Source organism: Mercenaria mercenaria, chromosome 2 (genome assembly GCF_021730395.1).
Source record: "Mercenaria mercenaria strain notata chromosome 2, MADL_Memer_1, whole genome shotgun sequence".
Lineage (NCBI taxonomy): Eukaryota > Metazoa > Mollusca > Bivalvia > Venerida > Veneridae > Mercenaria > Mercenaria mercenaria.
The window spans coordinates 33,420,639-33,433,767 of record NC_069362.1 but is presented as its reverse complement, the minus strand read 5'-3'; the positions used below and the strand labels follow the sequence as shown (position 1 = coordinate 33,433,767).

Here is a 13,129-nt window from a genome sequence, read left to right as displayed (position 1 = left end):
ATTTTAAACATTTATTAAAAGATAACGGAATATCTTAAATGATGTTATGCTTCTTTTCAGGTACTTGGAAATCCAAAACCGTTTTACCTCTATGAGTTGAGGATAATCAGCAACTATGGTAACCAGGAGTATACATGTCTCTATAGGTTCAGAATACATGGGAATTCTTACAGAGGATAAACATTTTCACTATAAAACATCTTTGCTGGGACAAATTATTCAGCAAGATAGCCAAAGGGAAGATCTGTCACAGACAACAAATTTGGTAAAACCTGGCACATTGTGAACTGACAGGATGTAGTTTAATTAATATTTTTTTGTTGAACATATTTTTTGATTGAGAAGTTTGAATTGTTTTTGGCACAAGATTTGATAACTTTACCAACACAAGAAAGAAGTGTACTGACAGAAAGTTGTGTGAGCTGTTCAGTCAAAAAGTTTTGACTTGATGTACTGTAATTCCGGAGATTCTTCATAATTGATGTTGGGCTATAAAAATCTTGCATAATAATGAGTTGTATTCAAGTTGAAATAAGCCATACTTTAAAATTTGTTGTACATTTGAAGCATTCAAAATTTCAGCTATTCAAATGCACATTTTTTGCTTATCCAAAACCATGTTTTATAATGAAAAAGTAATTGAAAGCAATTCGGTAGATGAATAATTTATGAGTGTAATTATTGTATCATCGAAATTTATTTTTTCTATCTATAGGTAAAAAAACCCCAAACTTTCAGTGATGTAATGTGGTTGAAATGTCCAAACTTTTTTTTAACTGAAAGGTCAAAAACTTATATACCACACTATCTGTATGGGAAATTTCAAAGTTGGACATACATGTCTTTTACAAACATGTTAAATGATAGATACTACTGTTGTGCCTTCAGTCTTAAGTGATAGTAGTTTACAGCTGTAAATAAACCGCCTTCTTGCAAGTATTTGACAAATTGTCTTTACGGGTTTATACATGCCTGAAATTCTTTCATTTTATCACAATCTTGCCACTTCCATAGATATTATTGTAACCATAACAGCTTTATGTATGTTGTTTATATTGATAAGCGTAATTTATATCTCGGCAACTCTTTATGTTTCTAGGTTGTTTTAACCCACCATATTTATTATGTCTCCCACCACACAGTGGTGTGGGAGACATATTGATTTACTTCTGTCTGTGTGTCTGTCTGTCTGTCTGTCTATCACAAAGCTTGTCTGCACTCTAAGTCGAACATTTCTCATCCGATCTCCACCAAACTTGAACAAAATGTGTTTGCCAATAAGTCCTCGGTCAAGTTTGATAACTAGCCAAATCGGCCCAGGCTCTTCGGAATTATGGCCCTTGACCATAATTACTGAATCACCTAGACTCATAAAAATACTGAACCATTCATCCTAAAACTTGCTCCAAAAATTACTGAATTTTTTTTTACTCTTCAGATGATTAGGCAGTTGTGGGAGACATGCGCTTTTCTAAAAAGCAGCTCTGGTTTGTGTTGTTATTGTATTCTGCCTTATGTGTTCAGTCTACATGAATCTCTCAGTCGAGGGTATTTCCTTTTTGGATATATTAATAGTATAAATTAAATGTCTTTCCACCAGAAATTGTTGATAATCTTAAGTGTTTATATTTATCAGGATTGATTGTAAATTTTGTTTGTTTGGTCATATCTGGGTGTAACATATCCTGAAAGACTGGATTATGCTCTATTAAAATATAAAGTGTGTCATTTTATGCCAAAAGGAAGTGTTTTGTCCACTTCCTAAATATGGGCCTCTGTGTCCGAGTGGTTGTCGCTGACTTCAGATCACTTGCTGCCCACCAATGTGGGTTCAAGTCTCACTTGGAGCATAGAATTCTTCATGTGAGGAAGCCATCCAGCTTGCTTACAGAAAGTTGGTGGTTCTACCCAGGTTTCCACCTGTGATTAAATAATGCTAAGAGGGGCACCTTGGGTCTTCCTTCTCAGTGAAAAGCTGGAATGTCACCATATGACCTATGTGTCAGCGAGATTGTAAACCCAGCAAAAAAAAAACAACAAAAAAACACTTCCTCAATTCTTCAGAAGGCAGTGATTTGTTTACACAAAAATCTTGGAATTGTTTAGATGTAATACGGCCTTTAATCAGTTTCAATCTAAAATACCTTGTGTGGCGATAGAATTTGGTGTTGGTGTGTTTTAAACAAATAGAAAATAGACTACTTCATTATTTCTGACTTAAATATTCTGTTATGTTACTGTTATATATATGTACTGAAGTGAATGTTTTCTTCAATGATGATAGGTCATGCTTTCCTACGTATGATTGTTATAAAGTTATTAAGATTTGCTAGTCAAAATCGTTAATGAGTGGGTGCTAAATGTTAATGCTGACCATACTAATGTGTATAAATTGTTGGTGCATATGTGTTGTTTAGGTATAATACAGAAATAATTTCTGTGTATTCATTTTATAACAGTCAGAATTCAATATTGTTCTAAGTCAAACCTTTAAGGCATATTCAGAACATTTGGAAGTTTAACCTTTAGCTTGCTGGTGACAAGTGATTCTGCCTTTGCGACCAGTGCAGACCAAGATCAGCCTGCACATCTGTGCAGGCTGATCATGGTCTGCACTGTTTGCTATTCAGTCAATAATTTTTCACTCACCCTTCGAATAATAAATGGTACTGCCCAAATTGAATACAGGTAATGGAACAGTCCATTTTTGAAATTTAGCAGTGTAAAGGTTAAACAAGAACTGACATGAAGTTATTTCATTCCTTTTGGTGTTTGGAAAATATATATTCCAGTTGATAAATTTATCTCAAATCTTCTGTTGATGTAGCAGAATTTGAAATGTATAAAAAATATATATTTTATGATTTAGAATGTTGTTGAATATAGACAATTACCTTTGGTGTCAAAATTTGTTTCATTTAAATATAAGGCAGCAATAACATAGTCATTGTACATATCATCAATTTTATTTCTATATGAATGCATTATATTGCATATAAAATGAAATGTTAGTGAGTTTTATGTATCCATGTATTGTTGTTTGTTTTTAATATTATTGTAGTTATATTGTTGCAGATTTTAATAGTGCAATTTATAATGTTAATTTAACTGTTAAGTAATGAGGCTAAAATACAGAATTGTAAGTTTCTCAGGCACTGTTTGTTTAAAACTAAATCTCCAAATTAAAATATATTTCGTGCAGTGGAGTTTAAACCGGAAACTTTCTGAAGTTAATCCAGATGAAAGTTTTTTTTTTGTTACCTTCTAGATATTTGTTAAACTTGAATTTCAATTTGCTGACAAATTCTATTAAATTTTCCCCAGCTTAAAAATTTAAGAACAGACAAAAAGATTGAGGTTACAGCTTTACCAAACAAACTATAGTGCCTGTCTGTATTTGATAAATTCATGCTGACACTTTTGTGTATAGTACTGAAAGTGCCTCATTGCAGCTTGTTGAAACCACATTATAGTTTGTAATGTACACACACACACATGAAAGTTTTAGCATTGATTAGGATATTGCGCAGGAAACTTATATACCCTTGTAGCCAAACATTTTAGTAAATTATGTACCACTACCTGCAATAGAAATTTAACATTGTATCTAGAAAAGAACATCAAATTTACTATGACAAGGTGATTATGTTTGTTGTTTTTGTCTTAGATAATTAGAAAAGGGTTATTTATCAGTTACTGTTTTTAGCTCACCTGTCACTACAGGTGAGCTTTTGTGATCGCATTTTGTCTACGGTCCATCTGTCCATACACAATTTCTTGTGAACACGATAGAGACCATATTTTACAGTGGATTCTTAGCAAACTTGCACACAACTTGTATTGGCATTATATCTGTTCCTTTCGAAAACTGGCCAGATCCCATCATGGGTTCCAGAGTTTTGCCCCTTAAAGGGCCAAAATTAGCTATTTTGGCTTGTGAACACGATAGAGACCACATTTTGCAATGGATTTTAATCAAACTTGCACACAACTTGTGCTGGCCTAATATCTCAGTTCCTTTCGAAAACTGGCCAGATTTCTTCATGGGTTCCAGAGTTAAAGCCCCTTAAAGGGCCAAAATTTGCTATTTTGGCTTTTGCAGCCATATAGAGACTTCATTTATGGTTTGATTTGAAACAAACTTGCAAAATATCTTTTGCAACAATATATCTTGGATTCTGTGATGAATCCATCAGATCCAATAATAGGTTCTAGAGTCATGGCCCCTGAAAGAGCCAAAGTTTGTTAACTTTTACCTTGTGAACATGATAGAAGTGACATTTAACATTTGATTTCTAACACACTTATACACAACTTAATTCACAATAAGATCTTGGTTTTCGAAAACTGGCTAGATTCCATCATGGGTTCTTGAGTTACTGCCCCTGAAATGTGCAAACTCTTCTGTTTTGGACTTTTCAGCCATATAGAGGTTTCATTTATGCTTTGATTTGATACAGACTTGCATAAAATGTTTATTTTGATGATCTTCATAAAATTTGGTCAGAATGTTTATCTTGATAATACCTAGGCCAAGTTCGAAACTGGGTCATATGGGCTTAAAACTACGTCACCCGGTCAAATCAAAGGAAAAGCTTGTTAACACTGTAGAGGCCATATTTATGATCTTCATGAAACTTGGTCAGAATGTTTATCTTGATGATTCCTAGGCCAAGTTTGACAGATGAGCGATATAGGGTCATCATGACCCTCTTGTTTAAATTTTGGCAGCTGTTTCTGATTTTAAGAGGCAATTCTCATAAATTATCAGTAATTTTTCTTGACTTACATGTACATGGTACAGCAAAAGCAGAAATACATTCCTCTCTGACACAAAGTAAATTTCAGCTCTGCTTTAAGCTAGTATACAACAATTTAAGGCTTTTTATATTCAGATTCCAGTTTCTCACTTGATTACTGTAGTACAAACCAACATATACGTCTAGTATTTTGAATAAAGGAAGATAAACCAGTTGTCTTTTTTAGTTTATTTAGAAAAAAAAATATCAAAGCAGTAAAGAAAAATAGACAGTGACTCATAATATGAAGACTGAACTACATAATTGCACCGGAAAATAATGAGTGTTTGAAATAAATTTTATCAGTTTTATATGTAACAACATAGTTTTTAACGAAAACATCGACGACACTTCAGTAGAAAAACAGCCTACCTGAAATGTATCCGTAACTTAAGTAAATTCTTGAAAACTGTACCAGTTGGTGCACTAAAAACTAAATAATAATGTTACGCGGATTTCTTTTTTCGCATAGAAAATGGGACACAGGGAACGTTAAGCCGACTATGTACACAATAGTCTAGCACACAGTTCGGTTGTATCACAAATGGGTCGCTCATCAGTTGCATTTTGAGACCAGGTACATAACGTGTGTACGGATATTGAGCAGTAGTCGCATGCATGAGATCATCTATCACCTGGTATGTCCGCCTGCTTGACAACTGTAGGTTGCTGAGCATTTTCTCTAAAAAGGCGCGGAAATATGTGTCACCGTAATCAACACGTACATTTTCATCTGTCTCTGACCACATTTTCTGGTTCGTCTGCACGTGAAAATCGCCATCCGATATTGCCGTCCTGAAACAGACATAATGCCGTATATCAATCACGAGTTTTTTCAAGACCGGAAGTGACAAGACACAAATATTACAAAGGTTAAGACAAAATAGGGAACTTGGAAAACAAAAGCAAATAAAACGTCTAATGAACTGACTTGTTCACACTATTTACGGAAGTCAGGTGAGAGGCTACTTCCATAAGACGCAGAACTGTATCTATGGCACAGGAATATTTACTAGAAGAACCCGTGTTATTACAAATAGAAATAGGTCACTTCAGACAGTTATGTGATATACTTACTCTGTTCACTTGCGATATGAAGATTGTATGTTCGAAGATCGAGTACAAGCAGATACATAGAACTTAAGTTACCTGTATAGTTTTGGCTCTATACTGATGACCTTGACACCGAACTTCCACATCTCTCGCCTCAAACTATCCGAGAACCCAATCAAACCAAATTTCGAGGCAGAATAAGCTGTAAAACCTGGTAGTGCTAGGCGTCCTGTCATTATAAAAGAATATTGTTTTACTGTGTTTACAGTCGGCTGTATTATACGCAATGCCTCAGAAGTATTTTATTCCTAAAGTCTTTTAAAGTAGTGGACCCATAATGATATTCGGCATTTTCCGTCTAATTACGTGTTTTTCGTATAAGGTGGTGGTTCTGAAAAACCAATGTTCTGTTGTGTTCGTAGAAATATCACTCGAGAAAACATAGTTGCACGGAGAATGTCGATTGTCACTACGACTCCACTACCTTAAGTCTTAGTTTTCAGGAGTAGAATCACCTTGTTCTGAATATAAATCTGAATATCAAAATACATCTAAGGTATAATTTAAGTATATGACATCTTGTCCTGTCAGCAGTTGGTTCTTTTAACATTTACATGCCATCAGGACGGGAATTTACTTGCAACAATAAGACATTGAAAGAATACTAAAATGTAATGCATATGCGAATATATCGAAATAAGAATTAATGAACAAGTAAAAAGGGAAAAAGTCAAACTGCTATATACACTCGATTTAGTGCTAATATAAGCCAGGACCAAATAACATAAGTGTAAATACCTGCTAGACTAGATATAGTGATGACACGACCCTGTGCCCTCCTGATGAGAGGTAGACATGCCTTTGTTACCCTGATTGTACCCATGAGATTCACTCCTATCACCTTATTGTACTCGTCCATGCTGCACCATTCTGTTTCGGCAAATACGGCCACGCCGGCGTTATTCACAACAGCCCACAACCCTGAAAAGATTATGCTCTTGTTCAAAATAGATATGTATTGACATTTCTTTGGCAACATGCATCATTTCCAACATTACAATATTTCGACAGGAAGAAATGCAAGCGGCGTTAACACCTTGCCAAGTTTGCACTGTTGATTGTTAGATGCTAAAATATCTTTAAAACCTCCGATTTAGTTCTTAGTACATACATAGCGAGTACATTAACACGCCCGTTATCATAATATCAGCTTCTGATACGCACACAATGTACGTCTTTTTCAAAAACTGCATACATGTCTACATACATGTAGATATTTACTTTCATTATCTAGTTCATGATTCCTCACCCTTTTCCGACAAATGTTGGAACAGAGTTTGTTTGGCGCCTTCCACGGATTTGTCGTCTGTAACATCTAACTGTAGAACGGTGACTTTCGAGTAGTTCTGTAGTCGCTTTGCTCCGTCACTTGCCAAATCAAGACATCCTGCATATACCTCGTACCCTTCCAGTGCCAGCTTACAAGCAAGTGTCTCACCGAAACCTCTGTCACATCCTGCAGGTATAACACGGGACATTGTTAATAATATACAAAACTTCTTCTGAAATACACAACAAGGATATTGTACAACGAGCTTCATTCTCTGTACCATGTTAAGTTATTCAAAGGGCATTAATTTTGTCATATAATGCGTAAAATGTTAACGCATTTAGTACCACGAACCACTGTGATCTAAGATCAACAGACGCGAACAAAAGGGAATATATTGTGAAAGTAGACAAAGAAAAGAAGACGACTATGTTTTACGAGCCAATATAAACATGTGATTATTCTGGTTTAAATGTAGTGCCTTTATAGCCAGTCTACATTGTGCATCACAGTATGTGACATCTGTCTGTCTGCACGCAACACTTACATAGACAGATCTGTGGAAAACATCACGTAAACGTCGTAGCTGTCCCATTATCGTGCTTCTGAATGGAGATTTTTAGCTCGTTAGTCTACATGGTAACTTATCTAGAGCAGATATATCTCGAATTGCAGGCAGACGGATGGCATTATGTACATATAAATAATAGCGGGACATAATTGATAGAAATGCTTATATGCTTAACAGAATTTAGAAATTTCACCAGAGAAAATGTACGTTATGTAATGCTCTGGAGGACGACTTGAGTGCCCCCTTTATCAAAATACAGTACTCGTGCATACAGTATGGTTAGATAGTACTGGATAATCCGAATATGCTTTAATTCCAGAAGATTGTAAAATAGTTTGCGACGTTACCAGTATATATCCGGGGCGAATCAAAGATTTGGGTTCGGGGGAACGGGGGTGTAAGTAGATCCGGGCTACAGAATTTGTGATGTCGCCCGCCTGTTCGCTTAGTTATAGCAATTATTAGTTGTAATGCTTTGTGAGTGAAGCGAAGAACTATTTCTTAAATATCAGAAATCTATGCTCATGGTATTGGGCGTGCGGCGGAAAACGAGGTTCTAAATATTTTTGTGTATATTCAGAAGTTCTGATGAAGAAAGAGAAATTATATGTTTCCGAGCACATCCTCTTCCAACCTACTGCTAAACTTGATTTCACATATTCCGTTAGTAGGATTATTTCTTCACTTTAATGTTGTTGTTGTTTTTTTTTGTGTGCAAATTGTGAAATGGCAGGCTTAAATGTATAGGTATGAATGGTATTATAATTTTGATATAGCGTACAAATACACATTATCTGATTACAATGTCGATTACAAGCACAGGTATTATATCAAACTGAATAATTTTATACTACTATAACTAGCACATACAAAAACATGTACATACCCGTTATAAAGACTGCTCTATCATCTGCCTGGATACACTTCCTCCTGAAATACCAGTTTATTCCAAAACACAACAATATGGTGATTAAAACTGGAATAATCGCTAAAACTGGGCACATTTTCTAACGAATTATTGGAAATAGTCAACTTATAGCATAGATACCATGTCCCAGTCTAAATCGATCGCTCCAACACAAAACATACCCGTTTATTGAATAAACTAGACACGGTATTGATCTTTGTGCTTTGTTTGCTATTGTATGTCTAATCAAGGTCAGATATGCAATTTTATCTTAGTTTGTACATGTTTGAATTAAATTGTAATCTAATCCCTTTTTCGGTAAATTATCCGTTTGTGTATCATACTTTTCGGGTTTAATTCGTATTTAAATACCACTGAAATAACCCCGTCCGTTGTATATTTATTTTCCTAGACTTTTTCGTGGATTTCTGATACTTTTTAATGCGCACGACCTGTATGGGTTTTTTAATTATATACTTGATGTACGACATTACAAAAATGTGACCTATATGTTGTGCACAAGTGTGTACTTGAAGTTTATTTTCACGTAACATGCTATTTTTTCTTCTTTACATATCATGTATGTATGTTTAAGTGGGCCCGTGACCTACTAAACTTAAATAAAATCTTCTGCCTACAGACAGAAAAAAACAAACAAGATGTCGTATTTTCATGAACTTAAATAGCTACATGCATAAGTAATTTCTAAGCATCAAACCTTAATGCCGACCATGTGTATATGTACTGGGATGCACAAAGCTTAATGCCGACCACGTGTATATGTACTTGGATGCACTATATATATATATATATATATATACCTTAATGCTGACCACGTGTATATGTACTGGGATGCACTAACCTTAATGCCAACCACGACGTCTATATGTACTGGGATGCACTAACCTTAATGCCGACCACGTGTACTGGGATACACTAACCTTAATGCCGACCACATGTACTGGGATGCACTAACCTTAATGCCGACCACATGTACTGGGATGCACTAACCTTAATGCCGACCATGTGTATTTGTACTGGGATTCAAAATGTGCGCCCGTGCAGTAACACTGGCTAAATTTGCGTAGGACGTTTTCTATCTTCGTGTCAAGCAAGACTTGCACAAATATTACTCCGGATGTATTTTTCGTCACGTGAGCTTAAACAAATTTTATTGCCTATATGAACTGCAACTGAATAAATAAATAAATAATTAAATAACTAACTTAATTAATTAAAATATGATTTGTACATATTTATATTTGACATCCACACGTTCTTTAAACATTAGCGATGGGTTTCCCTATATTGGAAGACCAACAATAAAAAGAGACACCTCTAATTAAAAAGTATGGACAGTTACTCAAAACTTAGTTTCATGATTTGCACCGAACTGAGTTCAGCAGCAGGCGAATCAATAAGGTGACTGGCCAATTACTGGTAAAGGAAATATAGTTAGACCTTATTCACCATGTCATCATTATAGAACTTGTCAAGGTCTCGAGAATGATTGTCAGCCAGACGAGAATTGACGTTGATTTGAGTTAGGTTATTTATTTCCAAAATCAAATTATTTTCTGGAATATTCAACCAAGTGATACGTCGGAAAATTCCTTGATATTACAACTAAATATGTCTTAAAATGGTAGAAACGCAATTCTGTAGTGACTAGCGTTTCAAGAGTGTATCTGACCTGTCGAGGATGATGGAATGACGCGCGTTCTGGTACTTTTCTTGATACATATAGGCCAGAGAACGCCAGTTTAAAACATTTAAAAAAGATCGAACCGTCTTTGTGGGAATGCTTGTCACTATTTCCATGAATATTGTTTGTATCATTTATTTTCATGAGAAGTATGCATGATATATCGCTTGACTTGTTATTGTTTAGTTGTGGAACTCCGTCCCTTAAAAGCTCGCATATCTTCTAAATAATACATCGTTTTTTTTAAGAGTTTAAACGCTTTTAAGCTGTTTTTGCTTAGCTCATACAAATGCATACTTTGATTTTGTAACTATATGCATTTTTTTGTGCACAGTTGCCATTGTTTCGTTAACTTTCTGGGACAGGGTTTTAATAATGTTTATATAACTTGTACCCAATCCAGATGTATATATCAAGTGCAGTGAAGTATTACTAAAACAACATATTTCGTTAAAGCCATAAAGGTCGCTGACTTCAAATCACTTGCCCCTCATCGATGTGGGTTCGAGCCTCACTCGGGGTGTTGAATTCTTCATGTGAGGAAGCCATCCAGCTGGCTTACGGAAGGTCGGTGGTTCTACCCAGGTGCCCGCTCGTGATGAAATAATTGTGGTTATTCCTCGTGAATAACCATATTTATTTTAGCGAAATAATATTATATTACAGTCACTTCTTGTCACTTAATTGAGTTCAATTTAAACGACGACTCCACATGACAGGTCGGGTATTCTCGGTGCTAACGGAAAGTGCCGATGATTGTTTTTCATCACATGCACGCGGAATGACGCCACAGCTGCCTCTTTCCGCAAGGTCATAAATGGCCGAACAAGAAAAATCCTACCCACCCAGTCCCCCTTTTTTATTATAATGATAATATTTGTTATTATTTAAATATATGGACATTGTAGGTGTGCAAGTTATTGTTTAGAATGTGACAAAATTAACAAGATAACAGAATTTAGATTTTAAACCGTATTGATATCTATTAATTCACATGAGTTTTGAAACATACCAGATTCACGATCTGAGTATAAATTAATAACACAACATCAACTAAATACAAATGTATATATGTTTAATCATTGGTCTAAGTACTATTTGTTTCTTTTTATATGTTATTACAGTAAAGTTTCGCCATTAAGACCACTCGATTATAGATCGCCCTCAATAATTAGACATCGTATTTCAGACCAAATGACCATGTTCATAGTACAATGTAAAAAGGCCTGGTTATTTAGACCAGTTTGATAACACAACCACTCTTTACTAGTCAAAATGATGGTCTTATTAAAGGAACTTTACTGTACCACGAATCACGAAGTATCTGACCAGCGATGTTGTCGTGAGTGTTTATTGTTTTCAGCTACAAGGCTTGTTCAACAACGGTCCACTACTGATGGTGCGGCAAATTCAAAGACAGGAGACAAACATGGGAAACGAGGAATAACACGTCGAATTATGGACTAAGCGTTAGGAAGAACGTTAATTCATCGGAAGGTGCGAATATATATTCAACTCGGAAGGAGAGTGTTGTGTTTTAAAAAACCTTCGTACAAGTCGCTACTTATGGGGGAAATTCTAGCTTCACACGTGCTTGTATAAACAGTAACCCTTACTTTCTTTTCATTTTGAATATACTTGTGTATAACGTATGCTAAAGCCTCCCCCCGTTATTACTGCACAGCAAAAATCGAAATTTTACTAGTTCATTGTGTTGCACATGGTATAAGCGCAGTTGTGCATGGTATAAGCACAGTATGGTGTAAGCGCAGTATGGTGTTGTGCATGGTATAAGCACAGTCTGGTGTTGCGCATGGTATAAGCGCAGTTGTGCATGGTATAAGCACAGTCTGGTGTTGCGCACGGTATAAGCGCATTTGTGCATGGTATAAGCACAGTATGGTGTTGCGCACGGTATAAGCGCAGTTGTGCATGGTATAAGCACAGTATAGTGTTGCGCACGGTATAAGCGCAGTTGTGCATGGTATAAGCACAGTATAGTGTTGCGCACGGTATAAGCGCAGTTGTACATGGTATAAGCACAGTCTGGTGTTGCGCACGGTATAAGCGCATTTGTGCATGGTATAAGCACAGTATAGTGTTGCGCACGGTATAAGCGCAGTTGTGCATGGTATAAGCACAGTATAGTGTTGCGCACGGTATAAGCGCAGTTGTGCATGGTATAAGCACAGTCTGGTGTTGCGCACGGTATAAGCGCAGTTGTGCATGGTATAAGCACAGTATTGTGTTGCGCACGGTATAAGCGCAGTTGTGCATGGTATAAGCACAGTATAGTGTTGCGCACGGTATAAGCGCAGTTGTGCATGGTATAAGCACAGTATAGTGTTGCGCACGGTATAAGCGCAGTTGTGCATGGTATAAGCACAGTCTGGTGTTGCGCACGGTATAAGCGCAGTTGTGCATGGTATAAGCACAGTATAATGTTGCGCATGGTATAAGCGCATTTGTGCATGGTATAAGCACAGTATGGTGTTGCGCATGGTGTAAGCGCAGTAGGGTGTTGTGCATGGTAAAGGCACAGTCTGGTGTTGCGCATGGTATAAGCGCAGTTGTGCATGGTATAAGCACAGTGTGGTGTTGCGCACGGTATAAGCGCAGTTGTGCATGGTATAAGCACAGTTTGGTGTTGCGCATGGTATAAGCGCTGTTGTACATGGTATAAGTTTAGTTTATTGCTCGCGCATGGTATCTAAGCAGGTTTAAGTGTAATAATTTGTATCACTGTAGCGTCCGATCTAAGGCG

General features: G+C 36.2%; 2 protein-coding genes across 11 annotated transcripts in view; one reads left to right on the top strand and one right to left on the bottom strand.

The window, feature by feature from the left end:
* Positions 1 to 4,972, top strand: part of LOC123563667 (SUN domain-containing protein 2-like) — a 32,873-nt gene extending 27,901 nt beyond the window's left edge. For all 10 annotated transcript variants that reach the window (XM_045356591.2, XM_045356590.2, XM_045356589.2 and 7 more), the window contains one exon: positions 61 to 4,972. In XM_045356591.2, the coding sequence (XP_045212526.2) occupies positions 61 to 180 (120 nt within the window). In that variant the 3' untranslated portion in view covers positions 181 to 4,972. The remainder of the gene's footprint in view (positions 1 to 60) is intronic.
* Position 4,973: 1 nt separating this feature from the next.
* Positions 4,974 to 9,066, bottom strand: LOC123563666 (short-chain dehydrogenase/reductase family 9C member 7-like). The gene is made up of 5 exons (XM_045356588.2): positions 8,640 to 9,066; positions 7,162 to 7,368; positions 6,651 to 6,833; positions 5,949 to 6,081; positions 4,974 to 5,594 (listed from the first exon to the last, which is right to left on the bottom strand). Exons 1-5 carry the CDS (start codon positions 8,755 to 8,757, stop codon positions 5,246 to 5,248), a joined length of 990 nt encoding a protein of 329 aa, XP_045212523.2. The 5' UTR covers positions 8,758 to 9,066; the 3' UTR covers positions 4,974 to 5,245.
* Positions 9,067 to 13,129: the final 4,063 nt, after the last annotated feature.